Source organism: Pan troglodytes, chromosome 10 (genome assembly GCF_028858775.2).
Source record: "Pan troglodytes isolate AG18354 chromosome 10, NHGRI_mPanTro3-v2.0_pri, whole genome shotgun sequence".
In the NCBI taxonomy this organism is placed as follows: Eukaryota; Metazoa; Chordata; class Mammalia; order Primates; family Hominidae; genus Pan; species Pan troglodytes.
The window spans coordinates 73,673,322-73,694,904 of NC_072408.2; the positions used below are offsets into that span (position 1 = coordinate 73,673,322).

The following is a 21,583-nucleotide window of genomic DNA, read 5'->3' on the forward strand; positions in this document are numbered from 1 at the left end:
TTTTACTGCTTTGTCCCTTCAGTGCTCCCTCAGTTTCTTTCATTCCCTGCCATCCCTGGTCCTTCTAAGGAGTGATTATATTCCTGCTGTACCTCCTCCCTTCAGGTCACTTTGCTTTCTAACTCATAGTTTGAGGATACATTCCAGTTTTCTTCAGTTGTTTCTAGCTCTCCTATTTTTAAGATCCAAAATGTGAAACATGTAGTTTGATGCTCTATATAACATTTTAGGAATGAAATATATATGAAAATAATTTATAGTGATATCATCAACAAAAAAAGACAATTAATGTGAGTTCTTAAATTATTTTCTAAATATCTTAATCACTTGGTGGATAAAAACATTCTCCCTAGAACAACTGTCATCAGGAAGTGTTAGGCATGCTATTCTTATATATAATAATAATAATAATAGCTAACAATGTAAATTATATACCCAGTACCCTACTAAGCACTTCATGTATATTAACTCATTTAATTCTGAAAATATCCCCATTAAGTAAGTCCTGTTATGATCCAGTTAACATTTTCTTTTTTCTTTCTTTTTTGACAGAGTCTCGTTCTGTCACCAGGCTGGAGTGCAGTGGCACAATCTTGGCTCACTGCCTCTTCCTCCTCCAGGAACCTCTTCCTCCTGGGTTCAGGCGATTCTCCGGTCTCAACCTCCCAAGTAGCTGGGATTACAAGCCCACGACACCATGCCCAGCTAATTTTTGTGTTTTTAGTAGGACAGGGCTTCACCATGTTGGCCAGGCTGGTCTCGAACTCCTGACCTCAGGTGATCTGCCTGCCTTGGCCTCCCAAAATGCTGGGATTACAGACGTGAGCCACCATGCCTGGCCCAATTAACATTTTCTATACCTAGTTTTGTTATCTAGAATTCAAGTACAATTATCTTTTTCATTCTTTGTTTTGCTCTATTATTATAGATTGCTGAGTAATACGGTTTTTGAACTTGCAGATTCTATAAGAATTCAAAACATTTTGAATAGTGTTATTTACTTTTAAAATAATTTTACAAAGTTTGTTTTTCTTTTCGCCTGCAGGCACTTCTAACTTTATTTCATTGTTTGTTTTTCTCCTGGCCCTTTTTAATTTTCTTTTCTTTAATTTTTATTTTAGGTTAAGAGGTACATGTGCAGGCTTGTTATATAAATTGTGTGTCATGGGGGTTTGGTGTACAGATTATTTTGTCACCCAGGTAATAAGCATGGTACCTGACAGGTAGTTTTTCTTTATCCTTTTTTTAAATAAATTAGATTTGGGGGATGATTTGCCCTTAGTTATTTGTATTACTACTTTCGAGAGGAATTGAGTTACGTAACAAGTATAGAAAACGTCCATCTTTCCTCCATTTTACTGATTGCAGGATGATCCATTCTCAGCCCTGGACATTCACTTGAGTGACCACTTAATGCAGGAGGGGATTTTGAAATTCCTGCAAGATGACAAAAGGACACTCGTTCTTGTGACTCACAAATTACAGTATCTGACGCATGCTGACTGGGTAAGAGTTTAGAAGAGAATTTTGCTCATTTTTATATTATAGTCATATAAATAGAGACAGTAAAAAATGCTTTCTGAAATAAAGGTAGTTTATTTTGCCAATCAAGGCTTTTCGTCACATTTCTGGGAATATCCGCTTTCCTTAGATCATAGCCATGAAAGATGGAAGTGTCCTAAGAGAAGGAACTTTGAAGGACATTCAAACCAAAGATGTTGAGCTTTATGAACACTGGAAAACACTTATGAATCGGCAAGATCAAGAATTAGAAAAGGTAAGTGCTCATAGTTCAGAAGAGTTCAGAGCCCAATTCAGAAGAGTTAGAAATTTACTAATTACTAAGAATGCTTTTTAAAAAATTACCATTTAATGCTTGGTAATATAATGGTCTTTATCTGAAATCCAAAGCAATGGTATCTTTGCATATTATTAATGAACGGGGTACTTTGAACCTATAAAATTCTAATGCCATCTTTGGATGAGGTGCAGTCAGGTTTTTAGAGGCTGTTTGTTTACATTTCAACCATAGTGCAATTATCTGTGTGTTTAAAACTTACAGAAACTACTTAACTGAAGCATGGCGTTTCCTTATTTTTTCTTATTTATACCTCATTTTTCTCATCTATAAAAGTAGAATATTTTCAATAACCACCTACAAATAGAGGGTCATTGGAAAGTCAAAAGCCAAGGTGATCTTGGAGGAGCTCTGAGTGGTGGGCAAAGTTGTAAGGCATGTCTGGGATAAGGCTTCTGGGGTGAAAGAAGGTAGTCAGAAGGAAATAAAAATAAAATTTTACATTTGTACTTTTTTTGAAGTCCACAAAGCCCTTTTTACATGATGTGTTTTAATTCTCACAAACTCCTGACAAATAAGCAAAGAAAATATTATCTTACTTAGACAGATGAGAAAGCTGAGGCTCAGAGAAGTAAAGTAACTTACCTAAAGTTGTACAGCATATATAATAAGTGGTACCAATGGGATTGAAACACAAGTGCATATCCGGTGTAATTACACTATAATTTTATGGATAATGTAAGTATAACATTGAATGAGGTCATCACAGAGTTGGATACCAGATTGAGTACAACAAAAGAGGAAAAATTTTTGATAGACAAGTGAAATTGTAAATTAAATTTGCAAATTTTTGAAATGTTTTGTTCTTGAGTTGGGAGTACAAAGTGTCCAGCACTTGGTATTCTTATCCAGGAATGAGCATTTACAAAATGAAATATTTGTACCAGTGAATTTCTTTAAAATATTAGGAAATTTAAATATATTATTTTAGAAAAGAAAATAAAGGATCTGTCTCCATAGAGAGAGGAAGATACAAAGTCAGATAAACCCTAGGATTTCTCTACCTTCTTTGGATTTGCTAAAGATCTCAAAAGCAAACCACACAAAGAAGAAAAGATATATGCAAAAATATACAAGCAGAATAGGACAAATCACAGAACCATTGAAATGAGGATATTTGGCAAAAAAAAAAAAAAAAAAAAAAAAAAAAACAATAAACAAACAACAAACCCCAAAACAGTATCAGGTACAGTTGACAAGTGCCTGCTTAGGAATTGTGCTGTGGGAAGCTTGATTCTAAACGTACCGGGGATAACTCCAAATGACATTTTTTCAGTGATCTAAATGCCAGGGACAAAAGAAGATGACGTAAACTTAAGGAGTGGGACAATTTATGGTTTACTTTGGAAAGAAGAACTGGAAAATAAAGAGAGCTGTTGGCTCAATATTATAGTAATACTGTTAAGCAAGCCAGGAAAAAAGTCCATTAAGTTGTATTTAGAAATGAAGTGATCACTTGAGATAGCATAGCTGTATAATTAAAGACACATTACAGGGTTATGTATGAACTGAAGGAGGTGTGGAGCAAGTTAGGGTATGGACAGGGTAAATCCAGTTACAAGGTAGAATGGCAGCCAGTAGAAGCCAGAATGAATCACGCACCTGCCCAGAATACTTATCTCAGGATGGAGGGAGATTACTGCCACGTAACAAAAGGCAGGCACCTGAATTCATCTGCAGCCAGAAAGAATCACACTGTGAACAAGACCACTGCGATACCTTGGGGAAATTTTTGTACAAACAGATTTCTGTCTAGTTTGTTATAGGACAGGACAGGGTGTTTCCTATCAACCTGGGCCAATTTTCCCTCCTAGAGGACATTTGGCAACATTTGGAGACATTTTTGTTGTCACAAACTGGGGCGGGGGATGCTATTAGCATCTAGTGTGCTCAACATTCTGCAATGCTCAGGGCAGACCCTGCAACAGTGCGTTGTCCAGCTCAAATGTCAACTGTGTCAAGGCTGAGAAAGTCTGGCCTAGAGCCAGAACAGATCAAGCAAGTGGAGAAGGAAGGTGAAACCGAAGGATGCACAAAATTTCCTAATGCAGTGCTTGAAAAAGAGCTGTCAGTTTAAGGATTAAGGAGTAAACAGGAAAGAATATGATTAAAAGATAGTAATGAAAACTACAAAGAAGGAGAGGGAGTTAACACTTTTAGCCGATTTAAATATTAGCTTAAATGACATGAACCATTATCTTCTTAATGCTGTTAAGCAGAATAAACTGGTATTATTTAACACTCCTCACTTCCCTCTCTACTGTCCTCACCTGGCCTGGCCCAGTGAATATTTATTGGATAAATGAAACTAAATTTTTATTTACCTAGTCCAAGTATCATCACTATTTAAAACATTTAACCTATAATGAGCTTAATATGAGCATTTACTCTTAGGAAAAATTGCTTTAAAGTTTGTTTGGGGTTTTTTGTTTGTTTGTTTTTTTAAGTCTCCAAGGTCTTAAACCTTTTGGTCACAGCATGGGGAATCGAACTGGAATCAAATCTACTTTTCACTATGAAGGTTTATTTTATTTCATTATATGATATGCACAAGACAGGGATCCTCTTTAATTTTGAGTTTAATTTAGCTTCATTTATAAATGTTGGTCTTCATATTGTCATGCAAAATTTAAAACTGGGGTCAAACTGTCTCTGTAAAAATGGGATTCAGGAAACATTTTTGTTTTCACTCTTTTAACCAAGAATCTGAAGTAGTACAACCTTCTAGAATAGAAAGTTTCCTAAATCAGACATGTTGTATGAGGCCAAAAAAAATCAACCAAGGTCACTACCTAGCGACTAATCACAAAAGGTTTATTGGTTTATTGATGTAACAGAAAAACCGTGTAGGTTTTTTTTTCTTTGTATTGGCATATACAGGAAGCTCCCAATTTACCATAGATTCCAGAATTTGTGGGTTAGTTGTTTAGAATTCAGAATACATTTCCCCACAGAAAAGGGGAAATGGTTGGTTTTCCAGAATAGCCGGTAGAACCTGATTTAACCCACAATGTAACTGAACTGATACTACTACTGCAGTCCTGAGGTCAGGGGAGCTGGTGTGTTGGAAGCCAGGGCGTGGAGAAAATGAAACGATTCTACCCTTCTTAACTACAGGATAAAGTTCACAGCAATTCTTAAAAATCTGCAAAGTTTGTTTTTGGCACGTTTCCCTTCTCTTTCTGCATACTTTTTCCTCCTAGGGCTTTCTCTTACACTGCTAGGCACCTAGAATCCTCATTGCCTATTTTCTTCAACGTTCTCTACCTTCTTTCAGATCCTATTGAATCCCCCTTCTTTTGTGCAGCTCCCTTAGTGAGATGCTAAAGAAACTCGTTCTGATTTAATAATTCATAATAGTGGATGACTGACAGCAGTTTAACCAACTTGGAACCATGTGCTCTTTTGAAGGAAGATATGTATTAACATGAATGAATCCTTAATTAGAAAAATTACAAGGATAGTCTGAAGGTGATGTAAAAATAAGTAGCAATGGTAGAACTATGCTTTAGGGCTCAGGGAGATATCACCCTGCTTCTGGAGTCAGTTGCATCTCGTTCTTGCTTTTCCTGGTCTCGTGTGCTGCTCCACACCTTTGAGCACTGCAGCACTTACTTACTACAAGTCTAAGGTTCTGCTCCCACAGCTGCTTCTGTGACAGGAGTTGTGGATCTCCAGAGTGAGCACAGAGCGCTTGAGATTGGTAAAGGTAACTAACCATTTACACGTGTGAGTCATTCATTGATAAGTCACAACCTATTGGTGTTAGCTCCTTGCATGATAGTACAATGTTTACTGCAGGATATGGAAGCTGACCAAACTACTTTAGAGAGGAAAACTCTCCGACGGGCCATGTATTCAAGAGAAGCCAAAGCCCAGATGGAGGACGAAGACGAAGGTAGATCTTTTTTCTTTTATCTGGAACATTCTAATAGGATAACAGGATGTGAGGGTTTTTTTATGTGTGAGTGTCTCCATGAGGAATAATAAGCCACTTTGCCAGGGGAAAAAGTTAAATCAAGTAATACTGAAAATGGAAACAATAGGAGTCAAGGAAAGGTGGATGTAATCCATCAACAGTCATCTTGAGGGCCTCCACAGAATGTGTCTTACTACAGTTGTTATGTGTGAGAAAGGCTTGAAAGGAAATGGCAGTGGATTCTAAATAGATCTAGACTTTTGTTCAGAAAAATTGAAATTGTCTAGTATAATGACCAAATCTGCTTAAGAAAATTTCAATCCTTCAGAAATAAGTAATAAAGGGGAAATATGGCATTTTGAAGTAGCTGTATTTGATTCATTCAGTTCGTCTTCATGAGGTTTTCATGACAATATAGCCATGAAGGACAAGAAAATTAGAATGCCATTTGTTATGTTTCAGTTTTCCAGATCTGATAAGGTATACTGGGAAAAAAAGATTGACTGGAAATGTGAGGAATGAGATGAAATAATTACACTGCTTTGACATTCATTGCCAAGAATGTTGTGAGATAAACCACCTTTTAAGTCAATAGAGTAAATGCTTTATGACTCATTTCCCTTTGTAATTTTTGCTTACGCCTGCATTTCTACCAACCAATTAAAAAAAAGAGAAAACGTTCAAGTCAAATAGCACCAAAATGTGCTACTTTTATATTTCTGTATTTCAACAAATATTCATTGAGTGAATGAATTAATGAATGAAGGCTAAATTTTACTTTCAATTTCTATGATTAAAAATGTTCTTAAAGAATTTTTGGTGCTGTAAACAGACATCAGCTTCTAGAACTCTACACAAATTATTTCTAATGGGCTATAAGAGTGGAGTTGTACCCAATTATTCTGTTCAGTGTTTCAGTGGGGATGCTGACTGTGCCCTTGGCTTGCTGTGTTAATCCATATTCTCAGGTATAAAATAAGGTAATAGCACTTTGCTTACAGGGTAAATGAAGTAATATATGTTGAAGAGCCAATTACAGTACATATTACTTATTAGTTTGTTGCTGCAGGTCCTATCAGAATGCTCAAGCCAACAGTAGGGGAAGAAAAGAAGTAGAGGGTACTTCCTTTCTCTTAAGAGAAAGGAGTTGAGTCTTAAGAGACTCAACTCAAGTCTTAAGAGACTTGGAGTTGCACGTATTGTTTCTGTTTACTTATTATTGGCTCTGTCATTGCTTGGAAAGATTAAGTACTAGGAATGTGAGGAAATGCTGTCTTTAGCTGGGCAGCCATGGACAACTTTAAATTTCAATTAATATAGAAGCAAAGAATGGGTATTGGGGAGACGGCTAGCAAAGTGCAAGTGTCCACCTCTTTGATCATGCGTATTTCTAGTCTGTTCTTCTCACACAAAGGACATACCCCTGCCAAAGGGGAGATCCTCTGAGACGTAGTCATTTACTGCATCCAGCTCAAATATCAGGATCTTTGGTGATGCTCAGTCTTCTCATCATAAACATATTTGGATCCCTGTGGTCTAATAACCTAAAAAGTAAAGACAAGTCCTTCCTCCCCACAACCTGATATGTATATAGTATAGTAGTGAAGTACATACAGGGTAACTTTAATGAATAAAGTTCCTTTGGAAAAGCAAAAGATGGGAACACAGTCACTGGACCATAGAAATGATCAAATTTTGATTGTCAGGAAATGCAAAACCTGCTTTAGCAGTGGAGTCATTCTTAAGGAAGCCCATCTTGGAGTTTCTAGATGGTTTAAACATCTGAGAGGAATTCCTGGCCCATTATCCTTTGTGTCCCCTGGCTTTGCCCACTGGAAGTTTCCTCCTTGGGGCCATAGACAGCATGGAGTATGCCCTCTTGTGCTATGCACAGATTTCAGAGCTTATTCCCTCCTGGTGCAGCTTTATAAATTCAGAAATTTGCAGGTCACAATATTGTAGATGTTTGTAAGCCAGGTATGTGGTTTTTGTTGGCAACACAATTCCTTCAATAACTTTGTAAGTTTCTTCCAGTCAATTTGATGTGCAGTGAATCAGCAAATAGTCTCATCCAGACGTAGATTTTACATTTATCACTCATTCATTCATTCATTTTTCACCTATTTTCAGAAAGAAATAACGTTTGCCCTGCTAAAAGCATTTAAAACTTCAATACTAATGCTTACATTTTTATAAATGTATGAATGTTTATATACTATTTGTGGTGCAATAAAAATTATATCTAGCTGGTGCCCATCTGAAGCTTAAACAAAAGTTTTTTGTATGTAGAGGAAGAAGAGGAGGAAGATGAGGATGATAACATGTCCACTGTAATGAGGCTCAGGACTAAAATGCCATGGAAAACCTGCTGGCGCTACCTGACATCTGGAGGATTCTTCCTGCTCATCCTGATGATTTTCTCTAAGCTTTTGAAGCATTCGGTCATTGTAGCTATAGACTATTGGCTGGCCACATGGACATCAGAGTACAGTATAAACAATACTGGAAAAGCTGATCAGGTACAATTGGTTCGGTTTTGTTTTTAAATCATCAAGAAAATATTGAGATTAACAGTGATACCTTCTTATCTAGTTAGATGCTTATATCCCAAATACCATAGGACTTCTGTGATAATTTAATAAGTTAATAATTACAACAGGACCTGAAATAGAATAAACTATCAAAAATGTTAAAATAGAAGCTATTATTAATACTTTTAAAGTTTATCATAAGAAATATTTAAATATAATGTTTAGACTTGTATTCGAGAGAGTCTATACATATATTTTTATATATGTTATACATATATACACACAGAGGACCTTTTTGTATTTGTTCTTATGGTATTTGATGTTAACTACCTACACATCAGTGTATTAGCTGGTCATTTTGAGACTAGGAATGAGAAAAGTGAGCTCTACAACATAGAAAGCCAAGAATATGCCGCAAACCTGAAAACAAACTCTTTCTCTTCATCTGCTTTTAAGCAAGCCTTGAAGGAGAGTGAAGGGAGCAGGTGGAGGCTTGGCCTGTGGAATTATGGTGGGGATACTACCCTGGGCCTCAAAAAATTGCATTCCTTCAACCGTCTAAATGCATGCAAAATAATGAAGAAAACAATCTTGTCTGACATTGACATTTGGTTTTCTAGTAAGAAAGAACTCCATTGATAATTTCCTATGTGCTTTTTGTGTTGGTTGCTTTTTAGACCTACTATGTGGCTGGCTTTAGCATACTCTGTGGAGCAGGCATTTTCCTTTGCCTTGTTACATCCCTCACTGTAGAATGGATGGGTCTCACAGCTGCCAAAAATCTTCACCACAACCTTCTCAATAAGATAATCCTTGGACCAATAAGGTAAAACAGTGGTTATTTCTCACTCCCACACATAAAATAATAAAAATATGCATTTTTCAATTTAAGTGGAATGTGAAAGTTAGAAGAATTTCTTTAGTCCTTGAGCAAATGAATAGGGAGCTTCTCATTTTCATGACACTAAGATGCCCATTAGCAATGCCCAGGTTCCAAATAGTTTAGTATTATCATATACTTCCATCTGTTTATTGCCTAGGTTTTTTGATACCACACCCCTGGGACTGATTCTCAATCGCTTTTCAGCTGATACTAATATCATTGATCAGGTGAGTAACTGGGTTACTTCCAAGTTCAAAAATTAGTTTCACAATGTAAGCTAAATAGCATTTTAAGATAAAGTATAATTCTTATTAACAATAGAGGATTTCTGAAATTTAAATAAAGGCCCATTTGTATTTGTATCAATATAATACATGCAAATGATATCTAGAATGAAATCTTAAAGGAAAATCTTAACTCAGACTAATTTGTACATGTAGAAGAAGAAACTTGGAGAACCATCATGAAGTAAAGAATGATTGAATATTTAAAATTTTTGATTATAAAAAAATTGTTTTGATTAAAGTCATATCAGCATTCACAGTATAAAGTTCTTAAAAGTTTAGTATTCATGCAGAATTTCTCTCAGAAGTGAAGGATGGGATGCCAAGCTGTCTTAAAGTCCTTTACTTTTATTAGATTGGTTCTTGAAGCTTCAGATGGTGTGATACTTTAGGAAAAATTCCAGGAATGCCAAGTTTAGCCTAAGATCCTTAGGAATCTAAAAGTTTGTTTGAAATAAAAGACATCACACTCTGAAATTATATCACTCTATAAGTGGAACCCTTTGGATGACTGAGAAAGGAATTCATCATATCCAGCCCTTGCCTTTTCTGACTTTCCAGAGTAGCATTCGGAATACCGAAATGGCCCTCAATTTAGAAAGAGGGTTGATGCATGCAGCTGACTGCAGAGTATGATGAGAAGTTTTGATGTTTTCATGGCATTGGTGTTAGGTCAGACTGCACCTAAAACCTTTCTAAGGAATACACATTAGAAAAGAAGAAATGAAACACTCATTATTTAGAAGATGACATGATTGTCACTTAGAGAATTCAAAATAATTAGTAAAATAACCAATTAGAAAAGTCAGCAGAGTATCTACATAAGATATATCATGAAAAGCAGCAACTTCCTCTATACCAATTTAAGAAAATAGTGAAAAACAAACTCCATAACAATAAAACCTATAAAAACAGAAATAAACTTAATGTGAAGAAAATATGTTCAACAATCCCAGAAGTCATAACAATCCTGTATAGAGAAAGAATTTCCCTATTAGATATTTTTTAAATACTACAAAATTCAAGCACTCTGTTAATTGCAGAAGACAAGTAGGTCAAAAGAGCAGCATGGAGAATTCAAAAACTCCATCTTATGTAGAAATTTAACAGTATAAATGTGGCATCTTAATAAGGAAAGGATTAATTTTTCAATAAAGGATATTGGGATAATTAGCTATCCAAAAAATACAAAGCAAATGCATATAGCATAGAGGTGGTCATATTAAAACATAAAGCTATAAAGTAATGTAGGAAAATAGTTTTAGAATCTTGGGGTGGGAAAGGTCTTTCTCAGTAAGACAAAGAACTCAGAAACAACAAGGAAAATAGGTTACTTTTGAGCCCACAAGTCAACAGAAATGACTATAAAAAACTTTAAATTGTGATTGAGCTAAAAGCACCAAAGATAAATTTAAATACAATAGATAACTGGGAACAAAAATTTGCAAATATTTTTTAAATAAACATAATATATACAGAGCATCTAAAAATCAATAAGGAAAAATTAATTCACTCAAAAAAGCCCAAAGGATATGAGGAAGCAATTACAGAAAATTAATTTAAATGTATTACAGTAGAGGAATAGCTAAATAAGCTAATACTATGCAACCATTAAAAAGAAATAGATTTGTATACACTGCCATGGGAAGATTTACAGTCTGTCTTGCTCAGTAAACAAACACATGAATGAATAATATTTATAGTACAGTGTCATTTACATAAAACACCCAAGGTAAATAGGTAGATAGACAACTAATCAACAACATGTTGATAGATAAATAGACAGACACAATAAACTATGGGATTTGAGTGAAGAATTGCTTAGGATGAACATGCTTATACACTACTTTGGTAGTTAACTGTATAACTATCAACATAAGAATAGGTATTTTTGTTACATTGTAGCCAATATTTCACTGGGCTAATCATATTTTCCTTTTAAACTACCCTAATAGCACATCCCTCCAACCTTGGAATCTCTAACTCGCTCAACACTGCTCTGCCTGTCTGCCATTGGGATGATTTCTTATGCTACTCCTGTGTTCCTGGTTGCTCTCCTGCCCCTTGGTGTTGCCTTTTATTTTATCCAGAAATACTTTCGGGTTGCCTCTAAGTAAGTAAAACAGCGTCCCACTCATTTTCAAAAGCTTATCTACAGTCAGCCCTCTCTATTTATGGGTTCTGCCAACAACGGATCAAAAATATTTGGAAAGAAAATATTCCACGAAGTTCCAAAACACAAAACTTGAATTTGTCATGTGCCGAGTACTACATTGAATACACACTGATGAAGCGATGTGTGATGTGTTGCCATTGAATTAGGTAGAATAAGTAACATACAGATGATTTAAAGTATATGGGATGATGTATGTAGGTTATATGCAAATGCCACCCATTTTATATAAGGGACTTGAGCATCTGCAGATTTTGGTATCCATGGGAGGTCCTGGAATCACTTCCCCATGGGGACAATTGTATTCGATTTACTGTGATCTACATTTGCTGTAGTGTTTTTCAAGATAAGATGTGGAATTTAGAAATGCAACCTATATGAAACATAATGAAATCTATCCTGACATTATGATTCATTTAGGTATCAATTAATATTATAATTATACCTATAATTGGTTGTCTGGGCCTTACCTAGTCCTGGACATATATTAACATGTGGATTGATCTATTGAGTTTTGAGTTCTAAGACTGACAAATTTTTCACTCCATGGTCCTTTTTCTGAACATGACATTGATAGAAAACAAAAAATCAAACATAGTCCGGGCGTGATGGCCCATGCCTGTAATCCCAGCACTTTGGGGCTCTGAGGCGGGCGGATCATGAGGTCAGGAGTTTGAGGCCAGCCTGACCAACATGGTGAAACCCCGTCTCTACTAAAAATACAAAAATTAGCCAGGTGTGGTGGCACCCGCCTGTAATCCCAGCTACTCAGGAGGCTGAGGCAGTAGAATCGCTTGAACCCGGGAGGCAGAGCTTGCAGTGAGCTGAGATCACACCACTGCACTCTAGCCTGGGTGACAGAGTGAGACTCTGTCTCAAAAAAAAAAAAAAAACAAAAAAAAACAGAAAACCAGAAACATAATCCCAAAGAGTAAGTGATTTAATATTATTATACTCTACAAATGGGAAAAAAAATATTCGTTTAGGATTTGTCATTTACTGAGATGTTGAATAAATGAAATATAATACCAGCTGTTTTAAAATTTCCAGTTTAACTTTGAAACCCCGCTATATATAGTAAAGTTTGTTATTTCAACAAATACTAAGCACTGTGTCGCAAATAGCTGTGTTAAGCCACGTGACAGGTGAAGAGATCGATATGACAGGGACCTGTTCTCAAAAAATGTATAGTCTCTAAGGAAGATAAAACATATACAAAGTAATCCTAATATGTGGATAAGTGCTAGAATAAGAAGGTAGGTATTGAGTTTATTCAGGAAATTGAAAATGTTAATATGACTTGTGTGCAAGGAAGGTGAAAGAAAGTAGGAGGAGATAAGAAGAAAAGAAGAATTGTAGATGGGAACCTCCGAATGTATCATATAACATTTCATAATTTGAAGAAATAGTTGTTTCTCCCTCTTAGCTATGAATTAGGGTCCTTTAAATGTCAGGGATCCACATTTAGTCTGTTTTTCATCCCTAGACTCATCGTCTTTGCTTGCAGCAAATTCTGATCAAAATGGAGAAGCTAGTAATCAACTTCACATTTCTTTTCTTCTGATAATATTGCTGGTCTACTTGCTGGTGGGGCAAAGAAGTTCAGAGTTATTTCATTACTGCTGATGGTTTCCAAATCTGTCCTTGCCTTCTCAACACTGATATCAGTCATGTCTTACTTTAATCACATACTCATTTGGTCCTATTATTGCCCTTTATCAATACAAATGGAGTGCAAAGTTTGGGAAAATATTCCTAGCCCATCACAAATTTGAATTGTGAATTCTGTTCATCATCAGAATAATCTGTTAAGAGACTAAAGTATGGAGAGGATGGTTATTTTAAAGAATTAATATTGACAATGGATTGTACACTATTCTTGTTTGAAATTGTCTGAAAGTTAGAAAATATAACCATATGATATTAAACCTCACAAACAAGGATCCTTCTAGATGTTGAGGTTCTTTAGAACTCATCCATGTTGAAAAGCTCAGGCAGCTTAACACGCCATTTTTGTATACACTAAAGAGAACTTAAGTGGGAAACTAGCTACAGGAAATGCTCTGAAAAAATGAATATTTAAAATCATGGATCAAATGCTTGCTTAGCTTTGTAAGTAACTGTTTCCTTCTTGCAAGAATACAAGATCAAGCTGTGCCCTCACCTCTTTGGTTTTATCAAACACACTTTTATAAACAAAGCTTCCTCCTTCCACAGTATTTTTCCTTCACTCCAAACCTCAATGTAGTGACCACCTGTTGCTCGTGTCAGATTTACAAATAGCCATTTGGTTTTATGTTTAAAAATAACAGACTATTCACATTCCTTCATATTCCTTCTCCCACTTCCTTCTATCTTTCTCTCCCCCAATTCCCATGTGAAAATTCTGAATGAGGGAATCCATTTTAGAAACTCCATTTTGAAAAGACTTGCATTTGTTTTGGCAACTAGACTACATTGGCAGCCAGGAATGGCATAAGTTAATTGTTGAAGATTATGGAACCATGTTCATCCGTTCAGTTGACCCTCACAGGTGAATGCCAACACTACTTCTCTAATCTTCTCAACCCCAAAAACCTAGAGAAGGGCAGGAAAAAAGGTCTGAAAGGTAAAAAATGGAATGCATTGAAACATGTGATATAACTGTTAGCCTATCTTCTATAAATTCTAGCTCATGTGGTTTAAAGAAAAGTTGTCATGAATATATCTTTATCAAAATGGTCAGATTCAGCATTTCCATTCATTCAGTATATGTCTGTGTTTTATGTACATGTGGTTCCTTAGAGAAACTGTGAATGGAAGTTCCATGAAGGCAAGGATTCAAACTCACTGTGTCCAAAACTAAACTCATTATCTTTTCCCTCCAAATGTCTTCTTTCTGTGCCCCTGACCACCACTCTGGTAAACAGCACTGTCACTTTTCAAGTCTGTTAAACTAGAAATAGCCAAGCTATATGTGACTCTTGTTTACCCTGTGAAAACTAATTGATCATCACAGCAAATAGGGCTTCTTCTGACTGTCTCACATTCCCCTACTTCTTATTTTAAACTTGACCAGCATCACATTAATTCTGAACATTTTTTTTAAAAACTCTTATATGGACTATATTAACTGATCTTCCTCACTCACCCATTCTCTTTCATCCTGTACATTGTCTCCCAAGTTATGTTGATTAAAGGATCAAACGACAGCTCTGATTACCTTCTTTCTGTTTTATTTTTGAGACAGCGTCGGGCTTTGTCACCCAGGCTGGAGTGCAGTGGAGTGATCTTAGCTCACTTCAACCTCTGCCTCCTGGGTTCAAGTGATTCTCCTGCCTCAGCCTCCTGAGTAGCTGGGATTACTGGTGTGCACCACCACGGCTGGCTAATTTTTTGGTAGAGACAGGGTTATGCCATGTTGGCCAGGCTGGTCTCAAACTCCTGGCCTCAAGTGTTCACCTGCCTCAGCCTCTCAAAGTGCTGGGATTACAGGTATGAGCCACCGCACCTGGCCAGATTACCTTATTTCTAGTCTTCAGCGATTTTTTTCAGCCCATTAAGGATGTTTCTACAATCCACTGTCACCCTTACAAGGCCATATCCTTTACATAGCCTCTTCCTACTACAACAGCCCTAAAGGACTCTGGGCACCAGACAGATTGAACTTGCAAGATTCTCCAGACACCAGTGCTTGTTCTTGTTATTTTTCTTCTTGTCTATTTTGTAGAAGCCCTCATCAAGCTTAAGGTCTCGCCTAAATTCTACCTGCTTAAGGAAAATCCCACCAATGTCCTAGGTATGAATTAAGTGCTCATTCCATTGAATCCTGTAGCAGTTTACTTTGGCTGTTACACAGAGATGATAGTTTTGTACAACACATTATGTTCAGCCTCTACCTGTATTCATTATATACCCATCTTTCTCTTCCTCTTTAGATTGTAAGCTGTTGAAGTTTTTGTTGAGTGCTAGGGGAAAAAATTCAATGAGGAAAACAAATACAGTGACAAAATAACTTTCTCTTAAAGAATAAACATGGTAGTCTTTGAGTCTGGATGCACATGAAGTTTATTTTTGCCCCTCTCTCTACTAGGGACCTCCAGGAACTTGACGATAGTACCCAGCTCCCTCTGCTCTGTCACTTCTCAGAAACAGCAGAAGGACTCACCACCATTCGGGCCTTTAGGTGAGTAAACACATTTTTATATTAGCTGACTAGGCAATTACATCATCAACAAATATTTTTCTACAAATAACTGATCATTGCTTTCATTTTGTTTGATCTCCCCATTGTGTGCCTGATGGTGTACTAAACCAAGAATAAGAAAAATGTGGTGTAAATGATCAGAGTTAGAGTTTACTCATCCAAAATGCTAACTATAATAAAGGATGAAGCAACAGATAGGAAAAATACTAGCTATGTGACTAGGATAAGGCATCTGAATTCTCTAACCTTGGTTTCCTCATCTATTAAATGGAGAAAGTCAATTTTGCTTCTTAGGGTCATTGGACTAGTTAATATTATCCCTGCGAAGTATTAACCACACTGACTATTGAAGAAGCATCCAATAAACAAGTTAAAATAAATGTATAAATAATAATAGTAATAATAATTCTCACAAAAGAAATACTATTACACCAAAGTTGTTTTAGAATTTAATCCTTTTTCTTCAAGGTTTGTAAACAGAGTAATAACCTAAACTTTTGATCAAGAGTGTTTACTTTCAAAAAATTACCTATCCCAATTTTCCTGTTCAAGTCAGATTAGCAAAGAAGGTGATATTACTGAATATTTCATTTAATCTAGAAAATTGATATTTTAGTGTTATAACTTTCTGAAATCCTAATCGCAAGTATATATAGATTTTAACCAGAGATTTTTCTAACCTACGAAATTTATTTTTAAATATAGAATTGGGTCACAGAGTAGAATATAGAGAGACAACTATCCACAACATTATGTTCCACAGCACGTGTACATAATCTATGTAGGCGGCATCATGAAGCATTCATGCTTTCTGCACTGGTATGTTTTTCCATCATAATGTGCAATTCCTTTTATTGGAGATGTCAAAATTATTTATTGGCATTGAATGTAGATATTAACATGAAATTTATATTCTAACAACCAGCAATGATCACTGGTATTAATATGTACACCATATTAAAGATTACTTTTTTCACCAAATAAGTCCTTTCAATTCAATTTATTTAAGAAACATTTGAGTACCGAACATATGCCAGGTACTATTCTTGCTGTAGATATATAAAGACTAAAAAGACATGGCCTTTCATTTCCAACCAGCAAAAAGTGGCACTGTTGCCCTCCCTCCCCACATCCTCCCCACATACACCTGCCATGTTATCCTTTTTATTTCCTTTGTGATATTTATCTGAGTATTTTAAATCATCTTTTTTATTTGTTTACAAGTTATCTGTCCTTTCCAACTGGAATGTAAGCCCTATCAGTTCATCCCCCACTTTTTCTTTTTTTGTTGTTGTTGTGGCATCATTAGCTGGGAAAAGTGCCTGGGACTAAGTAAGTGCTCAATAAATATATATTGACTAAGTAGCTAACATGGGCTGTGTTAAGGAGCTCACAGCCTAGTAGGAGAGAGGGCTTAAGAAAAAAATAGCAACACAGCATGATACATAGTCTAATATCACAAGAAACAACTGTGTCAGAGAGCAGGGTAGCACTCTGTCTAGAAGGAATGGGGAGATAATTATTGAATAACAAATTTTTGAATGAGGAATAATTGACCTGGCAGATACAGGAGATAGAATATTGAAAGAAGATATAACAGATGTGTGAAAATATAAAGATTTCTATTTTATATGGAAATCAAAAGAGTCCAGTACTGTTGGAACATAGATTAAGTACAGAGAAGCTGTCTGTGGCGATGAGGCTTGAAACCATGGTAGAGGCCAGTACACAAAGGGCATTGATAAGTATCTTTAAATAACTTAGACTGGATCCTTTCAATGTGTGGTAGTCACTGAAGAATTTTGAGCAGGAAAGTGATATGATCAGAGTTGTGTTCATCACAATAACTCTGGGATACTACTATGAACTGGGGATGGTTAATGCCCAAGACAAGGAGACTCCAGGAGGCTGTTGCAGTGGTCCACATGAGAGATTACAAAGGCAGGATAAGGAACTAAGGACCGGGAGAGAAAGCACAGATTTAAGGAATATTTAGGAAGTGGGAACAATGAGATTTAGGAGCAAATTGAATGTGAAGAGTAAGGTTGAGGGAGAAGTTGAAGGTGATTCCTTCTAAGTTTCTGATTCCATGAGTAGGTAGTTTTCCAAGTTAGGAAATTGAAGATGATGTGGAGGATTGGAGAAGGAGTTCATGAGTCTGGTTATGAACATGTATAGGTAGTAATGAGATATCCAGCTGGACTGTTTTTGATCATTTTGGTATACAGGTCTGATGTCTAAGAGATATCTAAGGGCAGAAGATACAGGTTTGAGTATCATTCTTTTATGGATAATAGTTAAAGTTTTGGCCATGGATTTGATTGCTGAGGGAGATGGTGCAGACTAAGAAAAGAGGAGCTTGCAGAAAAATTTCAGACTACCAGCACTTAAAGAAAAAGTAGATAAAAAAGATCCTGTGGAAAATATGATCTGCCAATTGCTGCCTCATTAAACAAAGCTGGTCCTCTTAGGTTAAGAGTAAGATAGGTTATATTACTTGTCCCTCCCAATATCCTTTTATATTTGGCTAACCAGTGCCTATCTCATTGCTGAAATATCAGTCCATGATTATCATCTACTGTGGTAAGCCTTCTCTGTATGTTAGAATGTAGAGTCCATGTCCTTCTTAGATCTCTATGTTAAGTTGCATCCTAAACTTAGCACACTGCATCATAATCAACTGTTTGTGTGTTTGCATTCCTCTACAAGATTGGGAGCTACTTAAGAGCTGTAATGTGTCCTTCATCTTAATCTTTAGAATATTGACAGAGTCAGTTACATATTAGGTGTCCAGATGTTTTGTGAATAAATTAAAGGACACTTCATTGCTCAACCTACTACTTTCTGTTAATATCTCCATGGCTCTTTACTTCAACATCTATCTGCTTCCAGCCCTCCTAATTTGGACAGACTGTTTGAATTATGTTCCCAGTCAGCTTGCTCAGTAAAGGGGAAGGGTTGATGTTGCCCCATGTCATGGTCTCAGTCTTTCAACTAAAAATCCTATTGAGCTCCTCCTGCTCCTGGCCAACCCCAACATAGGCCAGCCTGATGCCATCAAATTCAAACCAATGCCTTGTTTATGGGAGGAGGATCTACGTCTTGGCAACCTTGATGTTGTGACTACTAGTTTAGCAAGTTGGTCCCTGTAAAGATCAACTATCCTATGAGTGAGAAGTTAATGGTGGGAAAGATCAGTTCACTGGGCTCCCTCCTCATGTGCGCACTGTGTGTGTGTGTGTGTGTGTGTGTGTGTGTGTGTGTGTATGTACATAATGTTATATATGCTATATGTATAAGTCATATATATATATCATTTTCAGCCCCTCTTTTATTCTTCTGGATATATATATATGAAAGGAACAGATGGATGGAAAAAGACACATTCGATTCCTGACCACAAGTACCAAATGGATATACATATACATATATATATCCAGATAGGAGAGGCCAGCACCCAAGCACTTTGCCTCCCTAGAGGCCATTAAAGGCCCTTAAGTGGTCAGCTGAAATTTTTGATAGCCCTTTATCCAAATGGCACCTTCTGGTAAGTAAACCTTTACCTGTAGCAGCTCTACCCAGGTCAAGGACAGGTCTGGAAAGCCTAAGGGACTGCTCTACCTGTGTTTGATGCATATTACCCTAGGCAACACCACTGTAATGCACCTCAATTCAGTCTTGTCCATTTCCTTCCAAGACCTCAATGACATATAAGTGCCAAATGTTAATACTTAATAGGGCAGAACCCATCTTCCTACTAAGGGAGAGGAATTCAGACCAGTTGGGAAAATAAGCCATCTAAGTAGTAGGCAAAAAATCAGGATAGTCGCATCATTGGAGTTAATCAAGTGAGCATTTTAAAAAGAAATTGAATGGTCAATAGTAATAACAACATAAAAGAAGAATAAAAAAGAATTAAAAGTGTCCATTGGATATGGCAACCATGAAGCTATTGATAACCTTAGCAAGAACAGTAATGATAAAGTGGAGAGAATCGAAGGCAAAATTCAGAGGGTTAAAAAATTAATTGGAAATCAGAACATGGACATGGCAAGGAAAAACTACTTTTTGAAAGAGTTTTACTGAGGTGGGAAGGAGTTTAGGAGAGCTAACTAAAAGAAGGAGCTTTTTTACTATTGCGTTTTCATTTTTAAGAGGATAATGAACTAGACATTTTCAAAGACTGAAGGGAAGAAGTGGAGATATAGGCGGGATGGGACAGTTAACGGAGAAGATTATTACAGCAGATTAGCAGGAGTATGTTAAGTGCCCAAGTGTGAAGACCACTTCAGCTTGAGGAGTATTTGGTACATAGCTCCTCTATGAAGGTATGAAAAGGATCTGAATAGATTCAGGAAAACTGGCAGGTGAAACAACAGGAAGTTGATGAGTTCAACATATAACAGCCTCTGTTTTCTCCTTGAAGGACAGGGGAAGTCATCTTCTGAGAGGGATGGGGACAAGAACAAGGCAGAGCATCGTGAAGGGAATGAGGAAGATTTAGAATGAAAGAGGAAATTGACCAAGAGTCAAGATTCAGATTTTTCATTTACCTTCTTCTCTAGACACATGAGCATAATTTAGCATTACTATCCTTAATTTTACATTAGGAAAACTTCTAGGTAGCTTTAAGTAGAACAAAATATTATGTTAAATTTCAATGCTTGAATTAGAGTTGGAAGAAACAAAAGACAACTCAACTTCTATCTGGAAGTACCTGCATGATACTAATCCAGGTTTAGATCCTCCAGAGTTCATTTTTTAATGTTTTATTTTAGTTTATTTATTTCAATAGGTTTTTTGGGAACAGGCAATTTTTTGTTACATGGATAAGTTATTTAGTGATAATTTCTGAGATTTTGGTACACCTGTCACCCAAGCAGTGTACATTGTACCTAATGTGTAGTCTTTTATTCCTCACCCCTCTTCCATCCTTCACCCCAAGTCCCCAGAGTCTATCATATCATTCTTATGCCTTTGCATCCTCATAGCTTAGCTCCCACTTATAAGTGAGAACATATGATATTTGGTTTTCTATTCTTGAGTCACTTCTCTTAGAGTAATGGTCTCCAATTCCATCCAGGTTGCTGAGAATGCCATTATTTCGTTCCTTGTTATGGCTGAGTAGTATTCCATGATGTATATATACCACATTTTCTTTACCCACTCACTGGTTAATGGGCATTTAGGCTGGTTCCATATTTTTGCAGTTGCAAATTGTGCTGCTATAACCATGTGTGTGCAACTGTCTTTTTCATATAATGACTTCTTTTCCTCTGGGTAGATACCCACTAGTGGGTTTGCTGGATCAAATAGCAGTAATACTTTTAGTTTTTTAGGGAATCTCCATACTGTCTTCCATAGTGATTGCACTGGTTTACATTGCCACTAGCAGTGTAAATGTGTTCCCTTTTCACCACGTCAATATCTATTTTTTATTTTTATTTTTAAACTATGGCCATTCTTGCAGGGGTAAGGTGGTGTCTCATTGTGGTTTTACTTTGCATTTCTCTGATGATTAGGGGCGTAAAGCATTTTTATTAATTATCATAAATATCAGCATTTTTAAACCCAAAAGAAGTCTTGAAAATGGGATGGCCCTGCTGCCATGGATAAAATTCTAGAATCCTTACATTTGGTACTTGTGGTCAGGAATTGATTGTGTCTTTTTCCATCCATCTGTTCCTTTCTTTCAAGCTATCTGGAGTCCCCAGAGTCTTGAACTCTTTGGAAAGTTAATATTTACTGA

The 21,583-nt window shown here is 36.4% G+C and overlaps 1 protein-coding gene across 5 annotated transcripts in view; it reads left to right on the plus strand.

Annotated features, from left to right (window-relative positions):
- The window catches only part of ABCC9 (ATP binding cassette subfamily C member 9), a 143,159-nt gene that overhangs the window by 87,734 nt on the left and 33,842 nt on the right, over window positions 1-21,583 (plus strand). For all 5 annotated transcript variants that reach the window (XM_009425746.4, XM_063785876.1, XM_016923817.4 and 2 more), the window contains 8 exons: window positions 1,369-1,506; window positions 1,652-1,777; window positions 5,660-5,756; window positions 8,067-8,296; window positions 8,986-9,134; window positions 9,349-9,418; window positions 11,431-11,588; window positions 15,721-15,813. In XM_009425746.4, the coding sequence (XP_009424021.1) occupies window positions 1,369-1,506; window positions 1,652-1,777; window positions 5,660-5,756; window positions 8,067-8,296; window positions 8,986-9,134; window positions 9,349-9,418; window positions 11,431-11,588; window positions 15,721-15,813 (1,061 nt within the window). The remainder of the gene's footprint in view (window positions 1-1,368; window positions 1,507-1,651; window positions 1,778-5,659; window positions 5,757-8,066; window positions 8,297-8,985; window positions 9,135-9,348; window positions 9,419-11,430; window positions 11,589-15,720; window positions 15,814-21,583) is intronic.